This window comes from Alternaria viburni, assembly GCF_023758015.1.
Source record: "Alternaria viburni strain BMP 2772 chromosome Unknown scaffold_15, whole genome shotgun sequence".
NCBI lineage: Eukaryota > Fungi > Ascomycota > Dothideomycetes > Pleosporales > Pleosporaceae > Alternaria > Alternaria viburni.
The window spans coordinates 856,159-872,044 of record NW_026055784.1 but is presented as its reverse complement, the minus strand read 5'-3'; the positions used below and the strand labels follow the sequence as shown (position 1 = coordinate 872,044).

The following is a 15,886-nucleotide window of genomic DNA, read 5'->3' as shown; positions in this document are numbered from 1 at the left end:
TCTTTGATGATCGGGATAAATGGACAAAGGTCTACTGAGAAAAGCGTTGTACACACTGATCATCCCTTCCAACACTAGTGCAAAACATGCTTCAAATGCGTGATAGTACATGAGAACGGTAACGTCAGAACGAGAAGGCGGTTGACTATCGCATATAACCCAGATCACTAGCCTAATAAACATACCAACGCAGAACAAGTCGACCTTTTGCACTTCATACATACAACGCGATCCTCTAACTCCTACCCACACCCATAGAGAACCTTACATCTCCACCCTCGCCCGATCCTCCACTAATAGGTTGCCGACAAATCCCTCCCCGCCGATGTGACCATGCTGTTGCCGGACCCAACTTCCCCTGTCTCATCCTCGTTATGGGTATCGTCTACCCCTAAGCCTGTCGGTGAGAGGGAACCCAGAACAGCCTCACCAAGTCTAGCATCTTTTCGAATTGCACTCGTGCTTATGGACGACAAATTCATCTTGCGACGGCCTTGGGAATACCCTGCCGTAGGTGATGGCAGTCCGCGCTCTCCCTCAGATGAAGGCGATCCGCCACTTCCGATGAGCGATGGTGGGGCTCCGCCGCTTTCGTAGCCTGTAGTGTCGAGTGCGTTGCGTAGGTCATGAGAGGGTTCGAGTGAAGAGACACTTCTGGAATGGGTTGACGCGACGGATGGTGGAAGCTTGGATGGTTTGCTGTGTTGGCGACCTCGATCACTAGCTCTGCTATGCTCGGTACGATCCGTACGCTTCTTGGTGGGCTTGTGGCCGCGGAGGACATAGTACCACTCATCGGCGTTGAATGTATTTCGAATCCCTTGCTTATCATCCTTTAGACTAAGCCTTTCCTCAGCAGCTGCCATTTCCTTCTCATTCAGGGAAACACCTGCGTGTTCACTCAATCGACGGTGGCTAAGCTGTCTGTCGGAAGACCCTTCTGTACTACACTGTTGCTCTGCCAGATAGACCAAGTGTTCTTGATGTGGCCTCCAACGCGGTCCCTTGAGTGCCTGTTTTCGGACAACCTCGGTAGGACTGGGGCTTGCTTCTTGATCGCCGACGGTTTTGTGCGCTCCTCCGTTTAGAATCCATTCGTTGTAACGTTGTGTTACGCTCTGAAGTAAGAAGTCGACATCCTCCCTCTCAGTCTTCAGTAGACCTCTTTGCTGACGTGGCAGACCCTTGAAATAGACGTCTGACAAATCCATGTTCACGGCAGACGTGAAGTGGCTCACAGCAGCATCCCATTCGCGCAAACCACCGCAGCCACGGCCACACCAATATTGGGAGCGGGCGAGTAGGCTGCGGCTAGATCTAGCTTCGGCAAGTTGGTATGCTTCGACAGCAAACCTATGAATTCTCTTGTAGTAGGACCGTACGATTGCCTCGGCCTCAGCCTCGGACTGTTGTACCCGGGGTGTGCGCTCCATGGAGTTGATGATTGACTGCAAGACTACGCAACGATTGAGGTACGTTTGGCATTGGATCAGACCCATGGCTACCCTAAATTCGTTGCTGGATTTTTCTTCAATGGGGACGCCATTCGCGATAGATTCAGGCGTGATATTTGAAGGGGTTTCGTTGCTGATGTGTTGATCTCTTTCTCGAAAGGGTTGACTCAATGGCGATGCGCAGTGGGAAGATTTGTCGTGTTTGGGGGGAGTTGGGAGACTGTTGATGTATGCAGATACATCGTTAGTACGATTCGCGACGCCGTTGAGGGACTCATGGCCGAGGGCAGCGACTTCTAGGGGCTGCTGAACGTTTGCGAACATCGCGATGAAATAGTCAGAAGAGCAAAGCTCCTAGTAAGCTCAGGCAAATGTGTCTTGCGATGGCATAGAACTATCAACTTTCCGACTAAAGATGTTTGTGCTTTGGGGATGTCTCAAGCCGCGCCGCTTTTGACGTAACGCTCTTCACGAATACTCTTTGTTGGTTTTCTGCAGCCTTGCGCTAAAGCGGAAAACGTCAACAAAGGATAGCACGGCTCCTCAACTAGTGGCTGAACCGCCATGTCTGTGCGAACAAAGAAGCGTGGTACCAAAAGTTCATCCCCTGAACGGCGGAGTACAGCCATGACTTCTCATGATGACAGCCCAGTTTGAAATGGTAATATCACTCTCGGTGATGTTCGTCGCTCTTTGATTTGACCCAGCGGTAGGGCAACGACATTCGTCTCGCTTTCGCGGCGGCGCGCTGCCTAAGTTGCGCACTGGTTCGACGGCGCTTGTTCTAGGAAAGGTCAGTATGCTGTTGAGTGTTGGGCTCGACGCTGAATTACCTCTGTGCCCTTATCCTCCAGTTGGGCGAGCAAGCCTTCCATAGTGCGATTCTCATCAAAGCCCGACCGACGCTTGGTACAGCGCAGCAGATCCAGCTCGTCATCGTAAGACTTGCGAAACTCCCTGGCTTTAGCGGAGAGGTCGTCGTCGCAAACGGTGCCGAAGGCTTCTCGGGCTTGGTGGAGTTGACGCAGCTCATAGTACAACAGACTACGCTGGTATTGTATGCGCGGCAAGAAGTTCTGGAGCTCGGAGAGACGGTCGCAGAGCTCTACGGCTTCGCTGCACGTAGCTAGCGCGTCAAGGAGCTCATCGGGGCCAGAGGCTCTTAGGATATTGCTCTTCAAGAGTAAGCCTTCGGCGCGAGCCTTGTAGCTGAGCGGGCCTTTCAGGAGTCGCTCAACCTCGACCAGGGCAGTGCCGTAGTTACGCTGAGCGGTACACTCTTGTGCGCGCTTGAACAAGGGGTGGGTGCAATCTTCGGAGGGCCGTCGCAAGTGAGTTGGCTCGATCTCTTTCGGTAAGCATACAGTAGCGGTACCAAAACTGTAATTGACGTGAAGGTCCTCAGTACCGTCGAAGGTAGCAGGACGGTGGTTCTCGCGCTCGCCAGAAATTGTCTGGACACGTTGTTGTTGAGCTCGCTCGTTTTCCAACTCGGCTTGCGTAGCAAAGCACACGTTTTGCAGCTCGTGTAGGCGGTATGTCTGAGCTTCGAAGGCCGCTTTGTATTGGAGCGCCACAACCTGCCAGGTATCTCGGTCAACCTTGAGGTCATGGACGATGCGTTCGATTTCGGAGATTTGTTCCATGCTGATCGGCGGCATCGTAGTAATGCACGAATCAATGTGTTTGTGGTGGTGTCCAAAATGACGGGGTGGATGTGACTGTTGGCTCGGCTAGAGACGAGTTGGTGCCTGGGTGGTGTTTAGAGCAAGCGCAACCTACGAAGAGCAGGCGCTGTGGATGGGTCCTGGTCACACTTTCTGTCCACGCATTCCAAGCCGCATCAGGCTTCGTCAGATGTTAAAGCCGCCATGCCTCGATTCTTCGACGAACCTCCACAGGCCAGCTTCTTGGGCTGCTTTTTTGACTGATGTGACTTCATCCAGGTCTACAGCGCGATTAATCTCACTATATCGCACGTCTTTCTTAGTCGAGGGTGAGGCTTCAACACCGCGTGGCTCAACAACGCCCTGGCTTGCACGGCCGCGCCGCTCCTTGCCCACATGAGCTCTTGGAAAATACTGCTCCATAATGTGCACCATGATATCTTTGCTCACGTTCTCGGCAAGCCACTTCACGATCTCTCGTCCTTCGTCCTCCATGCCGGGCATCACCAGGTGTCGCACCAGCACTCCCTTCTTTGCGATGCCATCAGGAGTGAAGCAGAGGTCGCCCACTTGCTCGTGCATGGCCTTGATGCTCTCCATAGCCACCTTTGTGTATCCGTCTGCCTTCAGTAACCGACGGCTCGTCGCGTCACGCCACACCTTGAAGTCGGGGAGGTAAATGTCCACCAGTCCATCCATCAAGTGTATGCTCTCGAGCGAATCGAACGACGACGTGTTGTAGATGATGGGTATGTGGAGACCGAGATCGCGCGCATGCAGAATCGATAGGCAGACCTGGGGTACGACATGTTCGGGTGTGACGAGGTTGATGTTGTGGACGCGGCCCACGTCCTGCAGCTTCATGAACCACTCGGCGAGTTGCTCTGGTGTCAGGTCGAAGCCGTTGCGCTGGTGGGCTATATCATGGTTCTGGACACGGCGTTAGTGCGTATGTTGTGACGAACAACGAAGCAGCATACCTGGCAGAACACGCATCTCAGGTTGCACCCAGAGAAGAAGACGGACCCGCTGCCATTGTGTCCCTGGAAACAGGGCTCCTCTGGCCGGTGTCAGCACGAGTACGCCTGGGGTTTGTCGAGTTTAACTCACCACCAAAGTGAGGAGCGATAGTGTTGACTTTGACAGTCTCGGCTCCTATCAGACACGTGCCTGTCGTCTCGTAACGGTTGACACCGCACAGTCGGGGGCAGAGATTGCATTCGCGCAGGTGGGCATACGCCAGTGATCGCTTCTTGGCGGCTTCCACTGAGGAGAGCAGCTGATAGCGCGGTATATAGTCGTCGAGCAGGTATGGCGGCGCGAGGTAGAGGTTTCGTCGGAAGGGTATACCTCGGGCGCGAAACGAGGGGCATCCAGCAGCCCCAAGCCTCAAGGCGGGTCGCGTTCGCCAGCTGAAAGCCATCCTAGCAGGCCCGAAGAGGACATCGAGTTGGCAAGACCACGACGCGTAGGGTACACGTGTGATGCGATGCTGCGGTTGAGGTGCTGCAGCCATAGCGATGACGAAAGCCCCACTTGCCGAGGCTCTAAAGCCGCGCTATTCCCAGATTGTCACATCCTCAATTACTGTGAAGAGCATCAGGAGGCTTTCCGGGCGCAACTACCTGCCTCCGTGTACTGTCGCCTTCATCCCCGCCTTCGTCCCACGTTACCGTACTACGACATCTCACGCGTTCAGAGTACTTCATCTTTGCAATAGCTCCGCGCCGAAAGCTTAGTCTGCGAATGGCTGTTGGCTGCTACACCACCAATGTTAGGCCGGTGGTTTGCTTTGGCAATATATCCAGGAACGATCGAATGGGTTTCGTGATACCTTCCCCGCCCGGAGCCTGGGAACACCGGCAATAATTGACCACACGAATGCAATACTCTGGTATGATCTATACAAACCACAAGCCAATACACTTCAAGCAACATCGTGCACCGTGACAGAGCGGTGTGAAGACACTAAAGAGTTGCATTACCATCACTCACGCCCACGTCACGCCCTTCTGCGTCATCTTTATTCTCTATTACTACTAGAATGCGGATTCAGGTAGGACAGCTTAATATGATAGTTCAGAGAAGTTAAGTTGCGAGGATACAGATCTGCATAGTTACCCCAACATTGCTGACAGACCTCAAGTGCTAATGGACGTCTTCACCATAAGCAGAAACAAGCTTACGCATCTGGATAAGCAGAGAAATCCGCCCAAGACAGTATCTTTAGCAAACCACCAAATGCGATCGATCAATTGCTGTAGCTACCCGTCTGGTGCCCCGACAATACCCACATCTCGGTCGCCAATACCAGCGTACCTTGCCGACACGCGAATGACAGCTTCGTCGTACTTTGTACTGTATTCAAAAGTGGACTCATCGCTGCCTTGTTGAGCAAAATAACCACGTAATCGTGCTACTTGGTCTTGGAGTCGCTCTTGCCTTCTTGGGTGGATCTTGTTTTGGTACTGCTCGGTGTTGCAAACCGCGACTTCCCCAGACACAGCCAATGCGACTTCCTAGCTGCTGGTAGGCAGTCACTTGCCTCGCACAAGAAAATCTGCAGGGACGGCACAGCCGTCATGTTAGCTTGTTGTCCACCCAAGCGTCCCAGCTCACTACCACTGCACTTCTTACTCACGTATAAGAGCATCACTGAAGCATCACTACTTCAGCATCGACAGCTTCAGCTTCCACACAACAGCATCTTCCACCCAATCATCAACCCCTCAAACATCAAAATGCGCATCTTCGCTCTCCTTCCCGTCATCTTTGGCCTTCCCGCCTTTGCTGACCTGGTCGAAACCAAGTTCCCGACATTGCTTCTGCCCATGAAAAGCTCTCAGCCGGACACCGCTTTCTATACCCAGGATGACGCGACCGTCAGCCGCAATGTAAGTATCTACAAGACCCACATCATGAGCTTGCCAGCTACTAACCCGTCGGCCAGAACAAGACAGACACCGAACAATGGACAGCAATCAACTTCGACGTCCCCCAGATTGACAACGTCAAGATCTGCCGCCTGCGATTCCTCATCAATGTCGACCCCTTCAAAAACGCCCCACTTACCCTCAAGGGCGAAGCTCCCATGGCTATCAGCATCTCTCGCATCGAAGCCAAGCTCGTCAACGGCCGCAGTACCTGGAACAATAAGCCCGCCATCACCGAACACTACGATGCCTACACCCTGACGGCGAACGGCGCATCCGAGGTAGTCAGCAAATGGTTTGAGTGTCCAATGAAGAAGGCCGCGCAATTCGTCATTCATCCGGCTAGCAAGAGAGACTTGGAGCTCTACTGGTTTGAGCTCAACTACGGTGCCAACGATGGAGGCCCACACGGAGTTGTGCTGGAGATGCACGATTAGGTGCGCAGGCTTCGGATCACATCAGGGTGAGTGAACACAGACGGTGCGCAGGAGAATGAGTGGACGAGTTATCAATGGTGGAATTGTCTCTAGAGACCCTACTATTATCCTAAAAGCAGCACAATAAACGCGTTTCCGATACCATGCTTCACATATCCTCCACGTGATCCCTCATCAATGCATCGGCTACCCTCTCCCAGGCCCTCTCCATCAACCCCGCTCTTTTTGTGCTTTGCACGACACCAGTTTGATCGACCACTACAGTTATTGTAGATTTCAGATCGGTGAACGGTGTAATCTGATGCGTCAGATTCGTCAGCTCGACTACTTCGTTGCCTTGTTCGTCGAGTCTTTTGATGACCACGATGCCGGGTGGGTAGCGACTCGAATGCGTGGGCATGAAGGTGTGTAGTTCGATGACGCTGTCGGCTCGTTTGCACGACTTCAACGAATTCACTCGGCCGTATGGCGCAGTCGAGTCTGACTTTTGGGTTTTGTAATGCGTGCCGTGTTCGACATGGGTGGTGTTTAAGGAGGTTGCGACAGTGGATGGCGATGTTGAGTAAGTTGACGGAGTGAATGCCGAACAGATATGTGGCGTCTTCGAATAAGAATGAGGTGTTGGAGTCGCTTGATCAGCGTAAAAGTGTTCTCGCGTCGCTCTTCTTCTTTGTTGTGATGACTCGTGTGCGTCGCAAAAGTGGCTAGGCACTTCCTTGCGAGCAGAGATTTCGTTGCCGTCCGACAAGACAACAGCACAGTCGCCACCAGAATCTTCTTCTTCACCGAAACCATGGTAAATACATCCATGACTGCCGTGAGAGTGCTGATACGGCAAGCCCATACCCAAGCAATCGGCCTCCTGAACGAGAAAACAGCAACACGCGAAAATTGAGCGCGAATCCAAAATGCAAACAGGAACTAGAGGGGCTCTCCAGTTCATGACGAATATATGCCTCAAAGACGGCGTCCACCAATTCCTTTCCAGTTGCGTTGTGGTGGTAGAGAAATACCGCACGCTAAGCCCGAATGGTTGTACCTCGAGGAACAAATAAGGCGTGGTAGTGTGTGGCGCTCGGTAACGAACGACACTCCAAGCGTAGAATATGATCGGGGTTAGAGTCTAACAGAAGATGTATGGTATGGAGTATTCGCCGTATGCCGGAGCATTCTGCTTTGGCTTCTTTGCTGGTTTCGCGCTGGTTGCCTCCTTTTGGAGACAGTGCGATGTCTTCTTTGCTACCTTCTTGAGGCGTTTCCAGATTGCTTGATCAAGACAGTCGCGCTTGAGGCTTATTTCGCCAGCCTCTCTGGCAGTATTCTCTTCGATGCGCTTGATGTATGTGTCGTCGCTTTCCTTGGTGGGTGTTTGGCGAGAGGAGCGGTTAGAAGTGCCCGCAGGCCCTTGAAGACCAGTTGAGATGTTGTTATGGGCTTTAGTTGGAAGAGTGTGGGCGTGGGTTTTGGTGGGAAGATGTTCTGTGAAGTACTTCATGATGGTTGGTATGGCGGTGGTGGTTTCTGTGGCTGAATATCTTTGGTATGGTTATCTGAGTTGGGAAGTATAAAAGATCTCTACAAAAAAACAGAGAGACCGGTTTATATAGTTGGGCTTGATAAAGTGCTGCTCACGCAGACGAAGTTCATGTTGCGGAAGCGAGGTGTGTACCATGGTTGCTGAACGTACCCAACAACGCCGCGTACCAAATGAACTGGAACTATGGATCAGTAAAAGTAATGTCACAGATTTCCATCCACCAGAACTTCGGATTACAGCATCACTTGTTCGTGTTGTGATTCGTCTCTTCCTCCTTTGTCGTGATTGGTGCGATCTCGCCGAAGAATGGGAACTAACCCCAATTTGGAAATATTTGCTAGCGTCTGTAGATGCGACTAGCATTTGTAATACTCAAGATGCGCGGGGGAACTTCGAGAGAGTATAAGTAGGGGTAGGGACTGCAGGATTGCATTGAGCAGAGCAGTCGTTTCTACCTTTCAAATTTGTTGACAATCTTCTACGTTCAGTTAAAAGCCAAGTCTGATCATCAGCTCACCATGTCTACCCACTCCGCCGTTGCAACAGTGGCCAAGAAGGCGCCTCTTGAGATCATCCAAGTTCCCACTACAACCCCGGAAGCGCAGCAGGTTCGCCTTCGTGTTGAGTGGACTGCCTCCACGCCCCTCGATCTACATCAAAACGACGGAGCCTTACTCGTAAAGCACCCTCAGGTCCTTGGTGACAGTGTCGCTGGTACCGTGGTCGAAGTAGGATTGGAAACCAAGCGACTGAGGGTTGGAGACAAAGTGTTTGGCTTTACCTGGAAGACCCAAGCCCAAAAGGCCTATCAGGAGTTCTGTACTACAGACGAATGGCTTCTAGCCAAGGTAAGCTACTCCACATGTTGCTCATTTATCAGGCGAATGCTGAAGTGCTGTAGTTACCAGAAGGCTTCACCCCGATGGAGGCTGTAACGCTTCCGAATAACTTTGTAACCGTATTCCACTCTCTTACGACAGATCTGGGCCTCGAAACACCCTGGCCGAAACCTGAGAGTTATGCGCCTGACGATGCCGACTCTGCGATATTGGTCTGGGGTGGCTCCTCGTCCGTGGGTCAATTCGCGATCCAGATTCTGCGCTACTACGGTTACAAGAACATTCTGGCGACAGCGTCTCAGAAACACCACGAGAAGCTACGCATCCTTGGCGCGCACGAAGTGTTCGACTACAACAATCTAGATGTCGTTGATTCTATCCTGAAGTCTGGTGGTGACCGCGGAGTTCCACTGGTCTATGACTGCATCGGCGGCCTGAAGGGGAGCATCGCACCGATCGCCAGACTTGCGAAGAAGGGTTCCAAGGTCGCTATACTACTGCCCGTGGTTGTTCGCGACTCGACCGACACCGAGGATCCAAAATATGAGATGGACGAAGGCAAAGTGGCCAAGTGGAATGACGGGGTCGATGTGAGAGGCGTGCGAACACATTTCTACCAAGACGTGAGTCTTACCGTGTTCTGGTCATAGAGGCGCAGCTAACACTCCACAGAATGAGTTCTTTAAACATCATCTTCAGCCCGACATCATGCCGACTTTGTTGAAGGATGGTGTCGTGACGCCGCAAAAGCAAAGGATCGTTGAGGGCGCGACGCTGCTGGAGAGGGCGCAGAAGGCGATGGACATGCTGAGACGCAAAGAAGCGAGTATGGAGCGTCTTGTCTGGCGGGTCAGCGACGCATAGTTAGCGATCATAAACCGTTGGTATATCTCTTGTGAACCTGCAAGTTCAGTGGAGAGGGTCAAGAGCCAGATGGATGGTTGGCCCGTGGCTGAATGGATGGCTGCCCACCTGCCCAGGTGGGCATGACGCGCTTACCGGAACCAGCCGGTAGCGCGCCTTGAACATCCAACTGCGCACGTGCGGGCATCTCTGATTTGAACACCACCTGGTCAGTCACAGGAACATGAACGAGTAAACAATCCCAATCAATGCGCAATGCAACCAGCTACCCTGGGTGGTCTCTTTCATGCTGTTCATCCTTCACTCCAACGTTGATCGTATGCCTCGGCATCGCCATGATCATTAGTCGATGTCCAGGTCTGTGGTAGATGCGGAAACTAATCGAACCCGCATGTTGATCGCTACCGTACTTACATTTCGATGGAAGGCGAGGGTATATTCGAGGGACCAAGGCTATAACGAGATGGCTAAGCTTTCTCGGCAGCGGTGTCCCCCATGTCTTTCAGGAGTCTACAAGCAGACAAGCTATTCGAAGTTCGCAGAGCTTGTGTGGCCTTCATGAAGAGGGACATGTTGTGGCCGACCACGTGCGAGACCTTCGCATTAGGAGCCACTCTGTATCAAACACTAGATCCAGCGACCTTCTTTATGGCATCCGGTCCACCCGTAGCAGTATTCCTACACAGCCATACTGTCCGATAACGCCGTTTCCAAAGTAATGCGGCGCCTTTAATCACCGCAGAGTAATTCGGTCTCCGGCGCCGCAAAGGTGCAAGAACGATGCATGGGAAAGACTCAGGGCCGCTGTGCAAGACATGCGAGCACTTCGCATCGACCGGACACACTCAGCACTGACACCTGGACCGGACACCGATCTCCACTCACTGAGCTTTTCATAACCTCGGAGATAAACTCGTGGTGTTGAAGAAGGATCGAGGCGACTCAGCATCGTCGCACGCGAGATTGAGCGGCTCCACCAATTTCCGAGGGCTAGCGCGCACCGAAGCCGCCTTCCGATCAAGCCACTGCCACCGGTTCAGTCTGATTTCATCCAACGCAGGACAACAACTCTTCGAACTCTTCATATGGCGTTCAATGCATCGCTGAAAAGGTAGCGCGCGGTATCGATACACATGACGCAGTTGAAGATCCTGCAATATGGCCGACCAGGTCGGTGGGGAGCGCCACAATCGCATGCATTAAGCCTCGGAGCACCTGAAACCCACCGTACGCTCGCGACCGTTTCAACCCAGGATCATGGGCGCTTCTACCAGGTAGGACGGTTCGTCTATACTGCCATCTAGGGTTAGCCACTTACGAGAACCGGTTGGTTTCCTGTCAACAGGCATGGTGGCCGCTGTCGCGGGAACATGTTTGCTTGGCCTGCAGTATCGAACGGCACCCTGCGATCTTAGTCACGACATGGCTTCCTGTGACTGGTGGATGAACCGGTTCAAGCATGACAAGAGGACCCACGCCACGTCTGACATCTCAGGAACAGGCAGGGCGTGGGAGTCGTTTGAATCGGGGGCACAGTAAGCGCTGTTCGAGGCTGTAATCCATCGGTCACTTGTTTCGCATGTTTAATGACACGGCCCACAGATTGAGTGGTGAACAGGAATAGTGCCATGCCGCCGTATCGTATATAGGTATCTTGGTACTCTTGGGTTTCCTCCATCAAACAACAGTTTCTTCACTTCCAACAACAGCTTCTTTGTGCATCTTAGGTCCGAGACCTCACGTTCTTTTCAACACCACATTCATTCATCACACTCGTTCACGAAGCTAGTCTTCAGTCGATCAATACAGCAACTCTCGCTCTTCTCAAACAACCCAACAACAATCACAATGAAGTCCTACACTGTCGCCACCGCCATTGCTGGCTTTGCTTCCTCCGTCGCCGCCCACGGCTTTATCAGCGAGCCCGCTCCTCGTATGCCCGGTGATGGCCTCAAGGCTGCCTGTGGTGACCAGTTCTACAACACCCAGTCTTCCGACCACTACGGAAACGTCCAGGGTGCTCTCCAGAACCTCGGACAGGGTGACCACCCCGACTGCCGCCCGTGGCAGTGCAAGGGTGTGCCATTCACCGATGCTGGCGAGATCTTCGAGTACACCGCCGGACAGGTCATCCCCATGAAGGTCGAGATCCGTGCTCCTCACGACGGTGTCGCCAACGTTTCCATCGTCAACATCGCTACCGACAAGGTCATCGGCGAGCCTCTCATCAGCTGGGACGAGTACGCCCTCACCTCCTCTCCCATGTCTGCTCACCCTGACTGGACCTCGTTCGACATCACCATGCCCGATGTCAGCAAGGAGTGTGCCAACAAGGGTGACTGTGTCATTCAGTGGTTCTGGGACGCCCCCAAGATCGACCAGACCTACGAGTCCTGCATTGACTTCACCATGGGTGGTGGCTCCGGCTCCGGCAACGGCTCTGCCCCCGCGCCCTCAGCTTCTCCCAAGCCCAGCGCTCCTGCCGCTTCCGCCCCGGCTGCCAGCTCTGCTGCTCCCTCCAGCACCGTCCCTGAGGCCACTGCCACCCCCACTCCTACCGCCGCTGAGGAGGCCGCTACCCCTGTCGCCACCGGTGGCTCCGACTCTGGCTCCGACTCCAGCCTCCCCGAGTCCTTCACCATGGACACCTTCATCACCTGGCTCCGCGCCAACGCTGGCACCGGTGTCGCTGACAAGGTCCGCCGCATGGTAGCTGCCCAGCGCGCTCACCCCCGTGCTTTCCGCGTCTAAATCGCTTAGACGAACGCTTTGTACGATCGGTACGGCATATAAAACTTATTGTGTGGGGAGGAGGAGATGGCTAGAGTTACTGTTCGATTCTGTTGTAAATATACAATTCAATGATGCACATATTTGCTCGCCTTGCGCGGCGCTATAAACCTTGTCGAAACGTGTTGCTTGTGATATATGTGCTCTTTACTTCATCTCTTAATGAACATTTGAGATTTGTTAGTGTCGGTGACGAGTTGGAACTTTGTAGCTTCGCGAGTGGTGATCAGATTTGGCTGCTTTGTCCTCAGGAAAGACGGGGAGGCAAGGCAAGAGAGTTATCGGCTTCGCGATTCCGTCAATGACGTCACCATCACCGAAAACACGCGACGCGTCTCAGGCGTGTCGGCCACCTAGGTACTTGTCAAATCCATCACCCTTCTCGCCTGCGCATCCACTATCCAAATGTACAATTGTATGGCTGCGGAACGAATGGTATAGTATTTACGATTCATTAAACTACGGGCTAACAATAGATTACAACATAAGAATAGAGCTTCCACAGCTCCGCGAATGACGTCTCCAAGACCGAAGTCCACACTCTAATCACAACGCCGCCAAAGCTCTCCATCTTCATTACTGAACGACTCTGGACAACAAAAGATAATGTACAAGACAACAATTACAAACAGTACCACAAAGTCGTACAGCGCCAACGTATACTGGGAAATAATCGTGGAAGACCAGTTGCCACACTACCCAGGTGGTCAACAAGTAGAGAAAGAAGGTCGGGAAGAACCACCGCAAGTTCAAGGTACGTCTCCTAGCGCTTGTAAATGCAAAGGTACGTCGTCCCGCCATCCGGAATAGGACATGCCCACCTTGTGAAAGAAGAAAGCTGAGCAGGTCTGCAGCCTACATTGACATGAAGCATGCAAAGTAGGTAACCTAAAGTCGATGTAGGCTCCAGATCTGTTCAGATTCTTGCTAGGTTGAAGTATAACCATGGTCCCTGGGCTGGTTCTGACGGCTGCTAGGGGTACCTGACATTCAGTGCCCGCCGTCCTGGTGCTGCCAGGGGTCGAAGACGTTCCCACCTACAACATCGTGCACGGTGAACGAGGGCAAAAGCTCCATATCGGCAAGGCAGACACCCATCTCAGGATGTTGCGCGAAGAGATTGGCATTGCTCGACGCGTCGTCTGACGGGAACGGTTCCACCCCGTGCTGCCAGTCCTCAACTCCTGGGAAATCCGAGCCGCCGGCTGGATCTAAGTGTGCGAATACGTCGGGAGAGGTTGCATCTGCCCGGATCACATGTCCCCAAGGACTGAGGAACGGGTCTGTGTTCCTGTTCGGTGGCTTAACGTCATCGGGGCTAGCTGAAGCTGAGAACCTGCTCCGTGGCATCGGCGGAGGTGGGAAGGGTGAATGCTGAGTAGGTGAGAGAGGCTGAACTTGTGGAGTCTGCGCTTGTGTAAATGATGACTGCATAGGAGGCGATGATGCGGAGATGTGACGTTGGTCGAATGAGGTATGGTACGATCGAGATGGAGGACGCATGGCCGGGGCCTGAGGTGCTAGAAACCTAGACGGAGGGCTGAAGGCCGTCATTCGCTGGGCCACTGGCGTAGTGAAGTACGGTGAGCCTGTCGGTCCCGAAGACTCCTGCGGTGTGTTCCCACGCGACAACGGCAGCTCGGAAGCTGGTGAAGAGTGACCACGCGCCTGTCCGGTTCGTGGAGCAGCGCTGGTACGAGACCTCTTCGATGCACGCGGATTGTCATCAGGTACACTGTGACCTTTCGCGTTCGGCCTCTTGCTATTACCCACCCGGTTCTGATCCTTACGCTTGGAGTACGCCTTAGGTGCGTTGACAAACATGCGGATCTGCCACGCCGAGCACATGACGTTCTCGCAAATGCACTTCTCCTGCGCGAGGGCGGTGACGATGTTATCTAGCCGACCGGCACAGTCGGTGTCTTTGTCTTCGTCCTCGCCCTTGCGCTCGTCGTTGACATAGTCGTTCTGCTGCCAACCGCGGAACCCTTTCCTAACCTGCTCGAGCAGGCAGTCAAACACCTTGTGCGCGTATGCTTCCACCAAGTCGGACTGGTAATGTGGCTCTTCGATCCACCTCTTCCGCGCAGTTGATTTGGGGTTGTCTCTGGCATGATCCCCGCTGACCATCGCGTTGTAGATGCGCTCTACGTTGCGTTCGCGATCACGTTCAACCATCTCGATAGTCGGGTCAGTGGCAGGATCCCTCCATGGCTCACGGTTGAATCGCATCTTGTTCTGTCGGTATTCCTTCGCGTGCCCGGAGTCATTGAAAAGACCCCGGAACGGTTCGTAAAGCTGATGTGCCGCCTGCGGTCCCATGCTTAAATGTTCTGTCGATGGCATAGGCGCGAGCGAAGGGCCTTCCCTGGAGATAGACCGCTGATGTATCGAGTATGCATGGGCGGGACCTTTGCTCATGAGTTCGCTGTCCCGACAGCTCGAGCTGGTCAGATCAACGTAGCTATGGACGCCACGCAGATGGTTGTTGTCGCTGTGGGGAACGAATCGCGATTTCTGCATGGCAATACGTGGATCGTGCGATACGGTAGCGGCCGCTTCGAATCCGGTATCCGACATATAAGATTGGCTGAAGTCGTTTGCATGACCGTAGCGTTGGCCGGAAGGCCCGCGGAAACCATGGGAGGTCCCCGCGCTCTGGGGACTGTGTGTGGCCTCTCTCAAGTAGCTGCGATTGCCTTCGACGTCAAGCGGGGTATAGACATGCCGTTCGGCAAAGGTATCGCCAGGTTCGTGTTCGCTTTGGCGGAGTGACTTCTCCGCCTGGCGCGGAGATTCCTTCATGTAAATGCTGATGCTTCTCGCAGGTACGGCGTGTTAAGTGTGATGTAGGGTTTGAAGAGAAGGAAATCAGAGGGGGTATTGGTGCTGATATGCAAGAATATGTGATCGGGAATAATGTGAAGAAGGACTGAGAATGTAGAGCTCCAGTATCAATGTGCCTTCATATATCGTGAAGAGCCGGGCTTTATACATTGAACGAACGCTCACCGCAACCGCTGTGTCGGTCCGTCGCTCAAAATACCCGTTGATACTCATGGCCTTTCGCGATGCCTTGTGATCAGGCAGTGCGTTGGAAGCTCGTGGGGTTGCTGAGGCTGTGGAATGCGTTCGTGACGGGGGCTTCAAACCCCCACACGTTTGTTGCATGTGCCATGTGCAGCTCAGGTACGTGTTTGAACATCAGCTCGTTCCGGTGCCGCAATGCTCACGTGTTGCGGGCCGCGCATCGGAGCTGCGATGCCATTGTCCAGACTTAGCAACGAGGCTCTTGTGATTCGCTGCGATCGTCTCCGGTCGTCTTCTCCGTCTCTTTGGCTCTTCGTCAGTTGCGTGGGGATATT

General features: G+C 53.4%; 7 protein-coding genes across 7 annotated transcripts; 3 read left to right on the top strand and 4 right to left on the bottom strand.

Moving 5' to 3' along the window:
• Nucleotides 1–2,121: 2,121 nt before the first annotated feature.
• On the bottom strand, nt 2,122–3,115 carry J4E79_007305 (uncharacterized protein; the record flags this gene model as incomplete). Its single annotated transcript, XM_049356172.1, has 2 exons — nt 2,122–2,238; nt 2,288–3,115. 2 exons carry the CDS (start codon nt 3,113–3,115, stop codon nt 2,122–2,124), a joined length of 945 nt encoding a protein of 314 aa, XP_049209626.1.
• Nucleotides 3,116–3,307: 192 nt separating this feature from the next.
• On the bottom strand, nt 3,308–4,544 carry J4E79_007304 (uncharacterized protein; the record flags this gene model as incomplete). The annotated part of the gene is made up of 3 exons (XM_049356171.1): nt 3,308–4,038; nt 4,102–4,164; nt 4,232–4,544. The coding sequence occupies 3 exons, from the start codon at nt 4,542–4,544 to the stop codon at nt 3,308–3,310; spliced, it is 1,107 nt and encodes a 368-aa protein (XP_049209625.1).
• Nucleotides 4,545–5,862: 1,318 nt separating this feature from the next.
• J4E79_007303 (uncharacterized protein) lies at nt 5,863–6,491 on the top strand (the record flags this gene model as incomplete). Its single annotated transcript, XM_049356170.1, has 2 exons — nt 5,863–6,015; nt 6,072–6,491. The coding sequence occupies 2 exons, from the start codon at nt 5,863–5,865 to the stop codon at nt 6,489–6,491; spliced, it is 573 nt and encodes a 190-aa protein (XP_049209624.1).
• A 1,123-nt stretch (nt 6,492–7,614) lies between these two features.
• J4E79_007302 (uncharacterized protein) lies at nt 7,615–8,163 on the bottom strand (the record flags this gene model as incomplete). The annotated part of the gene is made up of 2 exons (XM_049356169.1): nt 7,615–8,018; nt 8,124–8,163. 2 exons carry the CDS (start codon nt 8,161–8,163, stop codon nt 7,615–7,617), a joined length of 444 nt encoding a protein of 147 aa, XP_049209623.1.
• A 383-nt stretch (nt 8,164–8,546) lies between these two features.
• On the top strand, nt 8,547–9,731 carry J4E79_007301 (uncharacterized protein; the record flags this gene model as incomplete). The annotated part of the gene is made up of 3 exons (XM_049356168.1): nt 8,547–8,876; nt 8,930–9,490; nt 9,540–9,731. 3 exons carry the CDS (start codon nt 8,547–8,549, stop codon nt 9,729–9,731), a joined length of 1,083 nt encoding a protein of 360 aa, XP_049209622.1.
• Nucleotides 9,732–11,579: 1,848 nt separating this feature from the next.
• J4E79_007300 (uncharacterized protein) lies at nt 11,580–12,482 on the top strand (the record flags this gene model as incomplete). The annotated part of the gene is made up of 1 exon (XM_049356167.1): nt 11,580–12,482. One exon carries the CDS (start codon nt 11,580–11,582, stop codon nt 12,480–12,482), a length of 903 nt encoding a protein of 300 aa, XP_049209621.1.
• Nucleotides 12,483–14,247: 1,765 nt separating this feature from the next.
• On the bottom strand, nt 14,248–15,101 carry J4E79_007299 (uncharacterized protein; the record flags this gene model as incomplete). Its single annotated transcript, XM_049356166.1, has 2 exons — nt 14,248–14,256; nt 14,295–15,101. 2 exons carry the CDS (start codon nt 15,099–15,101, stop codon nt 14,248–14,250), a joined length of 816 nt encoding a protein of 271 aa, XP_049209620.1.
• Between the last annotated feature and the right edge of the window lie 785 nt (nt 15,102–15,886).